At 36.9% G+C, this 18372-nt stretch overlaps 1 protein-coding gene across 1 annotated transcript in view; it reads right to left on the reverse strand.

Moving 5' to 3' along the window:
* Positions 1-14185, reverse strand: part of LOC140237110 (microtubule-associated serine/threonine-protein kinase 2-like) — a 138711-nt gene extending 124526 nt beyond the window's left edge. The window contains exon 1 of the mRNA XM_072317049.1: positions 13667-14185. Coding sequence (XP_072173150.1) covers positions 13667-13999 — 333 coding nt within the window. The 5' untranslated portion in view covers positions 14000-14185. The remainder of the gene's footprint in view (positions 1-13666) is intronic.
* Between the last annotated feature and the right edge of the window lie 4187 nt (positions 14186-18372).

The raw sequence follows: 18372 nt of genomic DNA on the forward strand, positions 1-18372 counted from the left end.
GCTTCAATGACATTTCAGACATCAGCGTTGTTTTCCCCCAAATGAAGAATGGCTGTATCAATTCTCTATTGATTGATAACAAATACTTCATGATCAATTATCGTAAGTCCCAACGGAAATACCATTTATATGTATAATAATGGGTCTGATGACGAATTGCAGCTGCATTAAGTTCTGACAGTATTTCAAGCTCTCATCAAGTATTCATTTCTGCGTATATTTCAGCTGTTTCCAGAGCCGCTTTGCCACGACCAAACACTACTTCCCTTGAATATGATGATGAGAATTCTACTACAATTGTAGTATATTGTCTCGAAGCATTGATCTGACTTAGGACTGTGCAATGAAAGCTTATACTTCTTAACTACCTCTTACAAATTTAGAGATTCTTGATAACACACTTTGAGGTAGATTTTATGTACAATGTCTCTAGCTAGATTTCCCTTAAAGGGTCAACCCCTGACCTTCCTTGCACACAGTAGAAGACCAAAAACTCCCATAGAGTGAATGTATCCGGTGGCAACGACAGACCATCTCGTCTAATTTGTATGGGGCACCATAACACAACAATCGATCACATGCCCGGAGGAAGACTTCCCCCCTCAACCTGCATTCTACCCGAGCGATATGTAATAAAAGCTGAACCCCACAGGCTAGGTGTCTGTGCTTTCTTTCTCTTCAAGAAGAGAAGGGGTGGGGGGGGGGGGGGGGGAGGTGGTGAAGAATCTCAACATGAACACCGTCTGAAGGAAATAACAGCCCTGGAAGCCAGGCAGCTTGTTCAAAGTAAAGTGTGATACCTTAACCCTTACAATATATTATTTTACCCCTAGGCCTCAAAACAACCCAAAACACTCCTCACTCAAATTGAATCTTTTCAATACTGTCCAAGACTACACATGTATGTCAGTTATAAAATTTTGGTCATAACAAGTTTTTGGTAGTATTGATATTCCAATTTCTCACTAAGAGTGATATACAGGTAGGCCTATATACCTGAAACTAAAGTTAGTACCACCATACCACAGTAGAGTATAAAATACATTGATGTAAAGATTTAATCTTCCATACATTCTGTTTGATGTTGCAACAGCCACATTCAAGAAAAAACCGAGTGGGCCTGAGCGATATCAAATGTGGGTGTGCACAGAGTCCTTTTATGTATTCTCGTCACTCTCATCTGCTACATCTTCAAAATAAAGATACTAGAGATGGGTGCCTACACTCTTTCTTCATATTATCTGATCTCTTATTCTTTTTCCTCTCTCTCTCTTCTTCTTCTTCTTCTTCTTTTGCCCTCCTTTTTTCTTCGCTTGTGACCATGAGACATGTACAAGCATTCAGTGAAACCATTTTTATGGTTTCCTGCTCACTGTTGCAGGCTCATGAAGTACTGTACTCTACCACAATAGACTGTCATGACTTTTACTACAGGTAGAGGGGGAGGGGGAATCTACTCATACAGCCATACCTGTCTCAATCAATCTCAACTGTATGTTTGTCACGCAGTGTCACAGGTGGGCTAACCAAAATTTACACCAAGCCAGCTTTCAAATTTGTCATGACACCAGCTGTTGCTTCTGATGAAACTTTTTTTTTCTATTTAAGTCTTTAGTGATTTTCATAAAAATGATGAAGAAGAAATAAAGGGGTACAATATTTAAAATAATGATTGCCATCACAAAATTCCATTGCAAAAAAAAGGGGGAGAAAAATACTGTATTTTCATGAAGATTTTCATTTTGCCCTTTGATATTCACCTGACCTACAAATTGTATCTGTTGCATCCTGTCATCAGACCAAAATATTATTCTCTCATAGTATATTATGGTGAAATACTTTTGCTTAATCACACGTACATGAGTAATTATTTCTTTTAAATGCTAATAGGCCTACAGTATACTACAGTAAAAGTGAAAGCTCAGCTTCAACCAGCCCAAATCCTTTGCATTTTGCCTAAACTCACAATCCTAAAATGCATGCAGTTGATCACACCACTTCCCGATTACTTTGGATGCAGTATTCTACAGTTACCATAGCAACAGGAAATGATTATGCACAGACACACAGGCTGACAGACAACCATCTATTATGGTATTGTGAATACTTCAATCTGTGTAGCATACAAGCAAAAGGAAGTTGGACTGGTGCTTGAAACTCCTCCATCTCACCTATGCACAACCCTGAACGCTACTTGTATTTGAGCACACTTGCCCACGAGATTTTATCTGCACAATATCAAGCAGTGCAATTTTGCTGATGGAAATATAGTAATTGAGGAGAAAAAAAAACTTTAAAAAAAAAAAACCTCTCTCCCTCTCTCTCTCTCTCCCTCACGCTCTCTCTACGTCTTTTCCTTTTCCTCCTGCTTAGAATTCACCACAGAGATTTTGATTTCTTGCATTTCTGGTGGGTGGGAGAATAAAAACAGGGTTTTCTTTAACAGCAAAGAACAACAAAATGTCATCCAAGATTGGAGCTGTGCCTGACAAAGTATCACAAAAGTGTCCAGCAGAACAGCAAACCACATTTCTACTTTCAAAAAGTAAGTCATGAAACTTTCTGGCATGCTTACATGATACTCGACGTATGGTCACAATACAACATTTCTTTTTGAAAAAGTAGAGATTTTTTTCATCTTCATGGAATGGTTGCTGCCTAAATCATTTACAGAAGAAAAGGGGTAGGAAAGTAATCATGGGTGATACAGTTATAAACACTTAATATTTCCCAATCTTTTGTATTTAACATACTGAGTACCATGGTACTTGCACAAGTGTTCTATGAATTATCCTCTTTTGCCCACCTCTTATGTAGTGCTGTCATTATCAGTGAAAGAGAAAGAGGTTGCTGATGATAATGACAAACCACTTTTAAAGCCTGCATGTGCCTCATCAATTTACAAGTCTGATGTCGGGTTTTGGGGGTGTCTTTGTCATCTTGCACCTTGTCTCATTCTGATTAATATTCCATGTCTCAGAAAACAAAATTGATTGTATGCATTGTTGTGTACAAATGTAGATTACTGATCTGAATGCACACATTTCTACTGGACGTCCTCATGAGCAGTATACAATGTAGTTTGCTGAAGGCAATAATCTTGTTTCATGACACTGCTAACATTACAGAAGAGAGTTGTCCATGTTTGTAGGATCTACAAGTGTTTTGCTCGTTGGCAAGTGAATGTTTGAGTAAATTCATTAAACACAAACATCTTTTAAAGTGTGTGGTCCATGTACATTGTAGTATATTTCAAGCATCATAATCTGTATCCTATGTGTGTACAACATCCTAGTATATCTTGTATCTGTGAGCTTATCTCTTAATCTCTTCCCTTTTCACTGCTTTAATTTCTGCTCTGGTAAAATTCATCCGATGTCAGAGAGATATTTTGATACCGACCCAAAGGCCATCTTCACAAAATTTGGTAAAAATACTGATGTGTAAGATCTCAAATTATAAAAGAAAAAAGAGAAGGATGACTTCCTCTACATGAACGAAAAAAGACAAAATCTCTAGGAAGTAAATGTGCAATCCAATGCACCTACAACGGAAGCTAACTATCCAAATTGAGATGGCTCCGCAGGATGTTCACATTACAAATTCATGCTGCCCTTGTATTTCCTGGACACTGCGGCACAGTTTTGGAGGATTTCCATTAATGCAGCATCTACTGTACACATCTTAAAAATTCTATAGTATACAGTTAAGTACCAGGTTGGTTACACAGTGCTTGAAGTACAAGTTTACTTGGTTCATGGATGGATAGACAATGAATTGAACATGTGAGGGATTTCTTCCCATTTCATTTTCCTTGCATAAAATATCATCTGAATAGCACGTATCACAAAAGGAAAATTCAACCAAAAATACTGAATATTACAAATGAAATTTGTGTAAATTCTCAGTGTCATTGTCAGTAGTGACATTACATACTTCCAATATAACTTACAATGTACGGGCAAAAATACATACACTGTACAATTGTACATCTAGGCCTACATTGTAGGTGTTCGACACTTTTTTGAGTCATGTCATTTGCAAATGAATAGAACCAATTGTTTGATATACATTGTATACAAATAGAGTGAAACTGGGCCAGCAAACAGACTTCAATGCCAGCCTTACAAAATAGGTAAAAGCTTCAAGGACTCAACATGATCGCTTCATAGTTGGCAAACGTTCTTAGAATAATGTACAGTAAGGACTGACTAAGGAAGGACTGTATGTACATAAGTTATGCATTTTATACATAGGGTGTGTACCCACTTTCATAGTACCAGGGATATTGAGGTTTGTTGAAAAAAAATCAGAAATCAAAATTTTCAGGTGATTTTGATGTATATTGAAAAAGTAAAATGTGTACAACGTACACTTGAGAAAAAAAAAAATCTGACATTAGATTTAAATCTGCAGAATATCATGCCTGCAGTACATCTACACACATACAAAGTTGTAGGACTATTAAGATTATGATGCTTGAAATACACACACACACACACCAAAAGATGTTTTTGTTTAATCCACTCTCAACATTCACTGGCCAATAAGCAAAACATATGAATGTACTGTAGATCCTTCCACATCTCTCTTACACACTATCATGAAACAAGATTATTGCCCTCTGCAAACTCTACTGCCCATCTAAAAACTCTACTGCTCAGGACGACATCCAGTACCAATGCATGCACTCAGATCAGTAAATAAGATGTGCGGTGTATCTACGCAATCACCATACGATCAATTTTGTTCTCCGAGACAAGGAAATTGCTTGTCAGAATCAGACAAGCTGCAAGACATTGCTGAAAGGTTGATTTTTTTTTTTTTAACTCCAACTATGTATAAAATTCTCTCATCAAAATCTTATTTTTGTGGCTGTGACATGATGTAGAGATTTCTAGATTTCTTTCCTCCTCGATTCAAGAAAACAAAAACGTTGCACAAAGCGCATTCACATCACAATGTCTAAACATATTTTATAGTACTATGTACTATCTGAATGCCACTTCAGCTTGACTGTGATTAATGCAAGGGGCTTCCACAGTAATAAGCAATATGAGTCATCCTCTGCCTCCTGTCATTAATACCAATTTCTCATAATGACATAGAGGCCAAATATGTACATTGAATTAATATTTCAAAAATTAACTCTGTATACGTCTTCAATGTATACATTTGCAATCAATTTTATCCCATGATAAGCCAAAAGCAGTACAAAGTACCCATAATACAGTATCTACACAAAATTCAAAATAAAAAATTTGATGCATGCAATAACAGATTAATATACTGTATGTGCATTAATCAAGCATGGTTTAATGATGCATAATTACAATTGTACAGTTGTTATATGCTTTACTTCCTTACTGCAACTAGAGCTTTGTCAATACTGTGTGCCCTTTAAAGATTACAATGTAAATGTGTCCAGCACATTCAGCCTAAGTAAAACAATGTTTATTTTACATAATATGGTATTCAACTCTATAGCTTGAGATAAAAAAAAAATGACATTACTAATATATCACAAAATGGTTAAAGGGGCATCACAAAATGGTTAAGAAATCTCCAAAAAGCAAATTTCAAGCAGCCAAGCATTCTCTTCTCCCTATTTATAATCATGTAGCCATACAATGTACATCATGTCTGCTTTTGCATCTGGGAAAGAGTGTACAGTTCTTTGAAAGTGCTACTGACTTGTACTTGTGTCTTTTTTCAGTTTCATAAGTTGTTTTTACAGATGTACTTCACGCAATACCACTACAGTTGAACCTCTCGTATCCGGACAAGTCGGGACCGGGGCTCATCCGGATAAGGGATTTGGCCGGATACGGGAGACTCAATGCTTTAAATACATGTACATTATACATACACATGTACTGATGTAGCCCATTGTAGTACCACATGTAGTAATGTGTATACTGCAACCTTTTCATTGTTACATTTGGGGATGTTTCGGGATGTTGAAATGTCTGAAGGTAAGCAATTTGGAAGGAAATTTGTTGCAATGTATGTTAATCATATTGGAAGTAATATGTAATTCATGTGTGTTTGGGTAGGAGTTCTCAAGGAGTTGGGAATCCCCCTTTCTTCCCGTAATTATTAAAAAAAAAAATCACGGTGAGATTGCGTCCGGATAATAGAGAGATCCGGATAAAGGGAGGCCGGATAATAGAGGTTCAACTGTACCTCTCTGCTTAATTCTGTTTCTAATCACCTCAACATCCATCAGAAACTTTGCTTGCCATCGGCATCCTATGTTTCCTCTACCAGGAACAATATAAATCCATTTGTTTCATTACAAAATTAATTTTCCACTATTTTTTTTAAGGGGGTGCCCTGTTTAGAAGACTAATTGCTGTTGATAATCATGCGATGTGTTGTTTTGAAAATTTCACATGGATTGTGTTTGAGCTATGAAAATGAAAGAATATCTCTCCCTGTGTTTGGCAACATCTACATAAGAGTTTGATCTCACAACATGTTAAAGGCATAATTTACCATTTGCAGATGAAACAAAAACCCAGCATTAGTGCTTTAAAATAGTTCTAAAATGAGTTAGGGATAGAAACAACCACTGTCAAAATTTGAATCCGTATAATCAATGTTAAGTGTTGTTAAATACACAAAATGTGAACAATAGTTATAATAAAAATGTTTCCAGACTAAACCGTATACAGTTACGGTTTATTGAGAAAAACCCTGATATCTCCTTATATTTTAGGTTTTATTGCAAATAATTCATATGGTAGGATATTTTATGATACAACAGACCTACTCATATGCATCAAATGTGATATCTTGAACATTTTTGAAATCACTGCTCCCAAAGGTAAACTGGATCTTTAAGTACCATTTTTTACATTTTTAAAGTCCATCATCAGATAGAGCATAATAGCATCTTTCTAGTGATACCTCACTTTTTACATTATAACAAAGAATATTCCAGAAGTTAAGATAAGAAATATCCTGCATTTTCTCTTTATTTTCATTGTTTCTTGAAGAGCAGCTATAATCATAAATTAAAATATCCCAAATTCATAAAAATGGAGTTAACTAATTTTGCAATCAAACTTTTAATATAGATGACCTTGTCTACTAATACACAGTTTCCCTGAATGCAGGGGTGGGACAGTTTCAGGCAGGAAACAGCAGGGTTCAAGCAGTCCAGTATGATCTGAACTTCAAAAGGCCGTTACAGCTTGAGTAGATAGTTTGTGACCATTTGGCATTGCTGACAGGAAGTGGAGAAGGTGGTGAGCCTCTCTGCTATGTGTGGTACCCCTTCTCTACTGCCACCCAACAAATTATCAATGCTAATTGATTGGGTGCTCTGGATTACTGGAGTTATCTCAACACTCACCCTAGCCTTTTGACAAGGCCTCGTGGCTGACGAATGAGACTAAACTAACCACACAGAGCACTGCGAGAAAGGGTGAACGCCTTTTCAAACCTTTTTTATTCCCTGCCACTACGCGACATACGCAAACATGAATTATTTTATATGTATTCATGAGTTGATCCGCAGTATGTACATGTATGCTAATGAATCATGTGTCAACACAGGCAGTGCAGGCTGGATTACGTAGCATTACGGATGAGCAAGCCACCAACATGCATGTTAAATGCATATTCACTAGATGCGACGTTATTGCGAGCGTTGCGGTCGCTGATTGCCCACTACCTTTTTTTTTGGAGCAGAATTGGCAAAAAAACAAGGTTCAAGGAAAGAAATTCATGTCGGGTTCCAAAAGATCTCAAGGCTGCGCCACTCGGTCTCGCGTTCAGTCGTTTCTCTCAGATTTATTGTAGTCTCTTTTCCAAGCTTCAGCCAGGAGGCCTTGTCAAAAGACTACACTCACCCCGGCAACGTCTACCAACTTGCCACCTGCTCTTTGGAGGGGGGAGGTGATCAATCAAGTAACTGATGAAGGTGTTCAATGTCTTACTTGATGAATGTAAAATATGGTAGATGTCATTACATACAGTACAAATATAACAGTTGTGATAACCTTTGTAGGGACAGAGCATTGTCTACTATTACAGCAATGGCTTGTTTCTAATCTGACAAACTTAGTCATCAGCCAATTGATAAAATGCCATCATTTTTCCTCGAGTACATGGGGCGAGAAAGCGATGAGCTCAAATTACTATCTTTTGTTCTCCACACGGAAAGACCTCAGCAGCTCCTTATTTTCATAACGTAGCAGCACTTGAATAGGGCGGAGAAAAGTGGTGATGTAAGATGCGAGAGTCACGTACACTGTACACCCACTGTCCACTCTTCCTTTCGGCTCAACTAGTAACACGAGCATCCCATAATATATTTGTTCTTGAGGATGAGCAAATCTTGCCTTGCACCACAATGTGGATACAAGTGTGTGAGTGCTCTTGTGGAGACTACACACCCGATTGTAGTCCTTCACCTGCAGTAGTTTGCTTTCCATTTAAACTGAATCACCTTCAGCACTGCCATACAAAAAAAAAAATGTAGCTCAGTGTACGTAAATTCCAAGGCACACTTTTTACAGGCAATGGTATTTACAGTATGAGTACCGGTATGTACAATGTACCGTAGTGGTATTGATTGGTTTAACATGTCTACTACTTATGCTGCGACTGTATGTTTTAGGACTCTTTCTCATATTAATACACACCATGCATTTAACCTATCCATTTCACCATCTTTCAGCATTACACACATTGATGTTACATCCACTAAGAGTTGAATGCCAAAGCTCCAATGCATCACATTCGAAATCTTGAATGCAGTTGAAAAGATTAACGCTTTGCATTTCAGGCATAATATCCATCTAAATTTCAATACAAATGTAAGTTGTAAACTTTATACATACGCCTCTAAGCGCTCTGTGACAATTCTTATCCCCAATTCTTCCTGCCTGCTTCTTGTAGACACTGCAATGAAGCTTGCAGGATGTAGCAAAACTTAGAATACCAGATATTATGAAAACTTTACCTATAAATGTACTTATTGATTTCACCATGACTTTACAGTAGGACCTATACCATGCCATTAAAGTACCTTTAAAAAAAAATGAATGGAACGAATACAATTTAAGCCATGGTTCTTTGGTACTCAATTTCTTACTCAAATTCATGTGTACTTTCTGCATACAAAACAAAAAACAAAAACAAAAAACTTGATACTTGTGTACGTGTACAACCAGCTTATACTTGACTATAAACTTACATCTATGGCACTACCAAGTACTTTGAATATTATTTAAGTTCATATAACGAGAAGGGGCTTCAGATAGTAACATAAATTGTGAAATGATAGTGGCACTTGTCAATGTCAAGCATGGTGGCGCGAAATTGATGGTGAGTCAGCGAATCGATCCAGACTACAATGAATGAAATTACCAGCATTCTTGTGAAGTGTGTGACTCAAACGTTCATACTTTAAAAAAAAAAAAAAAATTCACTGCGCAGCCTTGAATATTCCAATGATTCCAAATGTGATCCAGTTGATGAATAAAAGGCAGTTCACAGCGTATATCAATAGATATATCTGGGATCATATTTCTGAAGGGCTTTCATTATTTTTATTTATTTTTTTTATTTTTTTGCTTTAAATACCTTTGTCGTGCTGTTTACCAGGCTACCTTCATCTTGTACAGACCAACTGCATATTATCAAATCATTTTATTTCAGGTTTATAATAGAAAAATATGTAAAGAGAAACTACACTAAATGATTTGTGCGTAGAAAAAAAAAAAAAAAAAGGAATTCCCAAATATGTTTAACCCTGTGAACAAACACAAAGGGATAAGAGTTATAAAATTATATTAAACAAAACAACAACAACAACTTGAAGGTCATAATGCAAAGCAAACTAACATAAGCGTGAACAGGTACAGTATATAATCCCCCTCTTTTGCTTTTTCTTTTTGAAAGGGGGGGGGGGGACGGATACTCTAGCAGTAACGCCATGATAAATCATACCTGCACAACTGTTACATGACATTATATCTTCTCAGTTGAAGAGGATCAAAGAAGAACATAGCAAATCTTACCCCGCTTTTCTGATCATTCTTCCAACTGCATATTATGTAGGCCCTATATTTCATACGAATGTTAACAATCTTATATGCCACAGCTTTATTACCTCACGTGTACTTAAATATCAACCCTTGCTGCATGCAGGTATGCCTCTATGCATTGTATGTACATACAAATGTACACTGTATCTTTCCTCATATTAAAGTGCTGCAATTGCTGTAGAATTGCAATGACATACCACAGCCCATATTAAAGTACAGTGTAGGTCATCCATTTGATGTTCTATTCACACAAACATATCATTTTCCTATACAAATAAAAAAGGAAAACAACCTACAATGTACAGTACAGCAAGGGGCATGATGGAAGCATTACCAATTTCTACTGTTTTCCTTCAACGTAATACTACACGTTGTACATCTATGCCCATTGAAACATACAGTATAGACAACATGTACTGTATAAAAGTACAAGCTGTACAATACTCTTTGAATAAAAACTACTTCTATAATTCAAAATATTACCAATTCAGCAAACTGAAATTTCATCTCTTTAAAAGCATTTTCCCCATTCAAAAAGAGTAGTCCCATGTACAATGTAGTCATATTCATGTTATACTGTTGGTTTTTCTTACATGACATCTACTGGGTTTTTCTTAAAGCAAAGTTGTTGTTTTTTCTTCTTTTAATGGCATATAAATCATCATATCCAAAATTGGTTTCTCTAAATCAACCTACTCACAGTATACAAGCTACAAAAACTAACAATAGGCTATCAGTTTCTCTGGGGCTCAGGAGACTGAAGGTGGTACAATGTACAATGTATGAATGGCTCTGTGCATTGATTTGAAAGAGAGAAAAGTACACACTCTCCACTAATCCTGTTGTACATGCATCATCTTGATCAATACCTTCAGTGAACCAGATGCAGGATATTGAAAAGTGTGCACTAGTCTACGGACAATGCTGCCCTGGCTACAACGTATGCACACTGGCTATTACAAGTCGAGGAAAAAGGCATCACATGAGTCCACTGACTACAAAATACTACATGTAGCTACAAACACAACATTGCACCATTAATTTGATCAGACTACTTTTTATGTTTTTCATTCTTAATTCTTGTACTCAAGCACAGCTATGGTTAAAAAATATTGTATGCGATATGCACTGAATTATACAGGTAGAAAAGATATTAGGTAAATGTGGGATGTATATTATATGTCTTGCAACTGAGTACAAACTACAATAGTGATGATCAGTGCAAATGCACTGTGCCTGCAACTACAACCAGGTCAAATTCTTTGTATTTCTCATTTCAGCGATGTAAACATGACAAAACACACCTACTTGTACATGACAATTCAAATCTATTATTATTGCAAAATTTGTATCCTTGTGTCTATGTGGACTGACGCTTTGCTTTTAATTGAAAAAAAAAAAATGCTATGTTCTACAATAATCGAAGCAAAACATTACAACCTGACAATCCGGAGCACTAGCACAATACGAATTTGCTGACGCCGATGTCATTATGTCAGCCATACTCTGATACTGTATCCACCATAAGCCTTGTTCCTGTCACAGCCTACCAGCGTATTAAATTTTGACCAACATATTCATGGAGTCACCTTGAACATAATCAGACAGGTGACAGGTAAGATCACACCCAGTGTTAAAATCAATCACATTGCATATGACACATTGTACAAATATTCATGTACAATGTACAAGTTGTATCGTGCATTGTCTGACATCACCCCCTTTGATACTCCCTTTGTAAGAGCACAGCAGTACAATGTACAACATGCAATTTCTTTCTTGGAATTATGAGCACTGCCTACAACTTTATGCACAAGCCGGTCCTGGGGCCTGTTGTGTAAAAGTTAAGATCAAACATATCCTAGGACCTATCAGAAAATCAAATGTACATGAATGTAAGTCTCTAAATACTTATTCCTGATTGGCCGACAATCGACTCATGCATGCTTTATTTTCTGATTTATGTTTGATTGCATCTTTTTATGCCACAGGGCCCTGCTACAACAAGAGAGAAATTCCATAACCTATACTACTGGCCAAACAAAATAAAAGAAACCACACAAAATATGAAAAATTCTGTATTACTGTGTCGTGACTTCAGCAAACATGGTAGTCAAATTCAGAGTAAACAAGAGCATTAACATCTTCCTTAATTGCTACCACGCATGGGAGATGGGTCTAATTGGACTGCTGTGTCGAGGATGCACGTACACGCACAATATTTTCCTGCATCATTGATAGGCATCTTTGTACACCCATGCTCATCAAGGCATTAACCATCCTTGGGGTTTTGAAAGAGAGGAGTAGTCTGCCTTCAAGGCTTGAGGCCCCTTTCCCCCCACATCTTGAACCAAGTCTGATTTGATTGTGCATCACATATTGGCACATTTGTTTACACGCATTTAATAATCAATGGTCTTTAACAAAAGTATGGATGTGAATTATACAAACAGATAGCATATAGTGAGAGGTACAAGGGCTCACATCCTCCAGCCTGAAAGCAAGGCTGGGACAAAATCATGTCTGTAGCCCGAAGTCATGTAATGAAGGGAAGACTACTGCTTTAACAAAACTGTATGTTTCATGACTTTGAAGCTCCTCTTTAATGATGTAACCCTATCAAGATACGTGTACAGTGTAGACAGGAGGTGTATAACCTGTATTGCTCTTACATAGATCTTTTGCACACAATATGAAATGTGCATGCACATACCACAGTACTTGCAGGTCTTCACAGCCTCTTCCACACAATATACTTACAACCACATGTAAACTGAACAGACACAACCAAACATATACATGTACAGTAGGATGTCAAATAAATCTCTCACTCATAGATATGCTGAATTTACACTTTTGTAGATATTTTCATTTATTCTGAGTCGTTAATACTATCGCTGTTATCGAAAAAAAAAAATCAGAGACAAAACAAACCTGTTATGATTGTTTTTGTTGCTGTTTTTGATAGATTGATGATCATGCCATTGTGAAATTGCAATACCAGTACTTTCATCCATCACAGCAATAGTGAAAATGATCACTCTGGATGTTGACAATTTCTTTTTCAATTCACCCAAGCTAAAATGTTTGAATGTTGTTACAAGTAGATGAGTGCCATTCCATCTTGCATTCCTAAGAGTGAATTTTCATCGCTATGGGAAATGTGTGTAGTGGTGAACACTAACATCTTAATGCTCATAGCTGACTAATACCTGTGGCTGTAGTATCTGCAACATTACTTCATGTTGTGTTTTTGCTCTCAGATGCTTGACATTTAAAACAGGAACAGGGTTAAAATCAGGTATCTTTGACATATAATATAGTCTCATTTTAATAGTGGCTATTAAAGAAGAAACACTACATTCGATTGTACTGGCACAAAATCCTTGTTATCATGTTATTTGTCTTGCCATAAAGAAAGCAGTACCATTATCACTTCTGTGCAACATTACCTTGTAAAAAGGAAAACACAAATTTTCTTCTGAGTGATAAAACTAGGCTACTCTCAATTCCTCTCTCTCTCTCTCTTTCCTTCTCAGCCTACTTATAATCTATGTCTTGGTCAATGGCCTTCGATGATGCAAGGATTTCAACAAGACACTCACCTCTCCCTCGGACTCTCCCCCTCCGTGGTGCGACCTCCGGTCCAGTTCCCTCTCCCGGTCATCATACTCCTCCCTCGCTTTGTTTACCGCCCGCATCAGCCGGATGCGGTCCGGCAGCTCCGCCACGCCGTAGTCGTCTGCCAGGTCGTCCTCCGTCAGGGCCCGGAAGTGGCCGAGGGTGAAATCCTGGGGGAAGTGCCGCAGGTAGGACTCCAGTCCGTTGTGGTAGAAAAACAGCTGGAATGGGGTCAGGGGTTTGGGAGGGGCTGGGCTGGGGTCTGGGAGCAACACTGCCCCCTCCTCAGCCACCTCCTCCTCTTTTAAATCCATCATATTAGTAGGTGTGTCGCAGTAGCCATCGTCTTAAGGTTGTATAATCAAGGTCTCAAGAAATATTTATCCACGACAGGAGAGCAAGAGTGTCTGGCTTACCAATACCCCAGCAACTGCTCACCAAAGCGTACCGAGACAAGTGTTCGAGCTACATTATGGCAGTTGGGTGTGGTTGCACTCCGGATCAAACAAACTGATGGCTCTGTTCAGCTAACAAGAAAATTGTCGCAACCTGAAAAAGAAATAGAAAGAAACAATTCCTTACTAAATACCAGCGTTTCAACACAGATTTTCCTTCCAATAACATAAGGCGAAAGACATTTGCATATTATGTAGCAGAATAACAGAAGAGACAAAAAAGGCAGAGTAAAAATCTTTGGTTACTACAGTGTATCAATGAAGGTTGATTGCAAGATCTGAACATTTTGAGAGAGTGACGATTATGCTGACTCTCTATAAAATCATTAAAAAATGCCTGTGATTCATTATATGTTAATATTCAATAAAAATGTAATAACCAATGTAATAATATGGGATACAAACACCTATATCACACATGGACACATAGCATTTTATAGATGAATTCACATCACACATGCAATGTTACATTACTAGCCTTCCATGTCTTGCTTTAATGGTACATTGTATGTACTTCCATGTGTGGCATACAGCTGTACCTTTAAATTACTATTTCCACTGCTAAATACCAAGATATACAGTGAAACTTTGTCTTACAGCAAGTGAAAATAACACCATATTTTTCGTCTTATACAATAACTGGGTTTGTGACACACCAAGCATTGCAGTTTACATTCAAGTTCCATTCTGCCTTTGGGTAATTATCTCCCTCTTCATAGCGTCATGTTACAAATAGCGAACATGAAAAAAAAAAAAAAAAAACTTGCATAAGAAGGCCGATAAGCTTCATTATAATTTGAAATTATGCAACCTCCCTGTGGCGCCCGTGGGAGTAGGTCATTACAGTAAATTGTAATTACCCTGTCAGGAACCCTCCAAACAACCATTACAATGTATATTATAATCTACACCTACATTGTAACATGTAGCAAGTCAGCTGTACTGTCAATACAGGACAACTTGCACTGTACCTGTACTGGTACTCTTTTGTAACCAGGACTTCTATTGGATAGTGTGGACATGACTATAAGGCAAGAAGTGTTAGCAGCACGACATTTTCACAAATTGGAGCTGGCAGCCTTTTTTCACAGCATGAAATTTTTTGAGAATTGTCCCTGTCATTCAATGCATTAGTGTAGACATAACTTTTTACAAGCATTTTAATTTCCCAAATCTTGGCTCTCGTGAAATTTGCAAAATTAAAATGCACACAGACATTTCTGGTTTTACAGTAGTTGAAACTTACAGCGTTCATACTCTCTTATACTAAATAGCAACTATCGTGTACTAAATAATAATATACAGACATATGTGACCCGCTACAACAAAAGGATCCTAAAGTCGCTGACGGGCAAGCCAAGCATGGCCCAAAAAAATGCTATTTTCAGGCCTTTCCTTTGATAATTTAGCTTCGAAATTTCGGCAGATGATAGAAGATACATTAGACTACAATATTATGTAAAAACAGATATCCGAACGTTTTGACAGATTTTGGTGATCTGACTTCAAACTCGATTTTCTCGGCTCACCGGTAAGTGACTTTAGGATCCTTTTGTTGTAGCGGGTAAGATATCATCCCTCTGTCAAATCCTACAGTAAGACTGGGCATTATTATTAGTGCATATCACATACAGTAGAAGTCTTCATCCTGTGTATTAATAAAGCATGGACTTGAGAGGTCCACAGCACTTCACAAGTGGAAACTTTTATGCAGATTTTTTTTTTTTTCACCAGGCCAGTGTAGGTAAACTTTACCTGCTTAAAATTTTGTGGATGAAAATATTATACAATGCTTCAATCATTCCCAAGATGTTTGAATATATCTTTATTTTGAGCTACCAAGTATATGTAGTTTAGAAGGGGAATATACCCATAACATAGATTCAGTGAATGCAAAAAATAATAGGGAAAGAATACACATCAGTGAAGTTTGAGAATATTTGCACATTCATTTCAACAGTTTGTAATCTTCAAAGTTTTGATAATATTCATGTGCCATCACTGATTGGTATGAAAGAAATGTGAAGTGAATTGAAAAAAAAAAAATCACTTTTTAGGACAAACAACACATTCCCCCAAACTAAGTGTACTACTAATGTATGTTGAAGGTAATATCATTCCCTGGTTCACATTCCTGAAGGGGCTTAAAGTCAAGTGTTCTTTAAGTAGACATAAGCTAGAAAAGGCAAAACACAGATTTTCTTTCACATTTCTATATTCTGTTCCACTACCTTTAATATCATGAACTGTTGTAGGGGCTCCTTCTAATCATGCAATGGTTGCAGCAAAACTTTGAAAATTCTTCTGAATAGATTGTAAGATTTTCCTAAAACTTAAATGATCTGTTCTTGCTCCAATTTAGACTGAATCCAAATGCACTGGGGTAAAGTGGCACAACACAGAGGAACTTGGCTTTTCAGCTACTGAGGAACTTTGACGTACTAGGCCAAGGTCCAGGAGGGAAATCTAGCCTTCCTTTCAGACCAATAACATCTTTTTATTGTGAGAGTAGTTCACAGAATTGAGTTGTTTTTGTTGCTTTTTCAACTCATTTCATTTCAAATGTTTCATTGCCAATGCACTAAATGCAATCATATTACATTTTTGTTTGTTACATTTTTTATGTAAAGCAGTTTGCTATTTGAAATGTCTGCTTCCACTAGATCCATGCTTGCCCCCTGCCACTTTCTCACTCATTCTTTAATTTCTTAAAAAGGAACTGGGCAATTGGACAGTTAGAAAGACAGGCTTGTATGCAAGACTTCAAGAGGAAGTCTACTGCGAGATTATTTACACTGAGGGAAGCACAGCTGCTGCCACACTACACATCCAGTGTTCACACAGCCTGAAATATTAAAAACAATGTGTGTGTACCCCACAGTCAATGAATGGACAGAGGTTATTTCACATGCAAAAAAAAAAAAAGAAAAAGAAAAAAAGTGACCTCTTTTTCTTGCCCACTTCAAAGTTTAAACACACATTGAAGCAGACTTTGCACTACAAGTATGCTCTCCAGTCGAAAGTGTAAAACATCTAAAATGGTAGGCCTATATCACTGGAAGTGGAATATCACAGGGTTTTTTTTTTTTTTTGTTTTTTTTTGCACAGGGCATGGAAGACACTTACAGTCTGTACCTTCTTTTAGTACTTTTTTCTTAAATCAAATTGTGATATTTTATAGAAAAAAAAACCCATTACTCAATAACAGACCATTTTTCTTCATCATACAAGACTCTAATCAACGAACAGTTTGTATGGGCCTAAGCACTTCAGTTTGTAGTTGGCATTTTCTGCCGTGACATGAAAATCATTTAGTAGCAAATTTCTCAGCCCTGCAAAGTGTTAGTATGTATCAGTTTACATTGTACAATTGATTTTTTAGAAAAATTGTATAGGTATGACGGATTGTACATGTATGACTGAGAAATACAAATTCACTCATTCATTTTGACATCCCTGGCAATATTGAATTGCAATTAAAGGACAAGTCCACCTTCATAGACATGTGGATTGAGTGAATGCAACAATAGTAGAACACATCAGTGAAAGTTTGGGAAAAAATCGGACAATCCGTTCAAAAGTTATGAATTTTTAAAACATCTGCGCATTCACTGCTGGATGAGAAGACTACTACAGTGCATGATGTCATATGCGTACAACGATATAAAGAAAATAAAAAGAGAATTTCACAAATCTTCACTTTTTTAAGAAAGTGCACATTTCTTCGACTTGTTACTGACATATGTTAAGGGTAATATTATTCCCCCCTGCCTTCTGAAAGAGAGAAGTCAAGTGTTCTTTTGTCATGCGAGAAAAGTGAAAATATGTTGAATTTTCTTTATTCTTTCTTTATATCGTTGTACACATGTGACATCACAAGCTATAGTAGTCTTCTCATCGCCTTGAGTGAGCACAAACTTCAAAAATTCATAACTTAAGAAGGGATTGTCTGATTTTCCTTAAACTCTCACGTATGTGTTCCACTAATATTGCTGCATTCACTCAACCCACATGTCTATGAAGGTGAACTTGTCCTTTAAAAACAACAACTACTACTACTCAAGAAAATGTGTAGCCTACTACACACTAATTAAGTTGTACCACTAGTATCCTGGACAAAATAACCTGTTTGACTTGCACAATTTATTGCTTTTACATGTAGCAGTAACAATTTTTAGTTTAAAATGATTCTTATATCATACCTTTCTTATACAAATCAAGCACTTTGCACCAAA

This window comes from Diadema setosum, chromosome 13 (genome assembly GCF_964275005.1).
Source record: "Diadema setosum chromosome 13, eeDiaSeto1, whole genome shotgun sequence".
Lineage (NCBI taxonomy): Eukaryota > Metazoa > Echinodermata > Echinoidea > Diadematoida > Diadematidae > Diadema > Diadema setosum.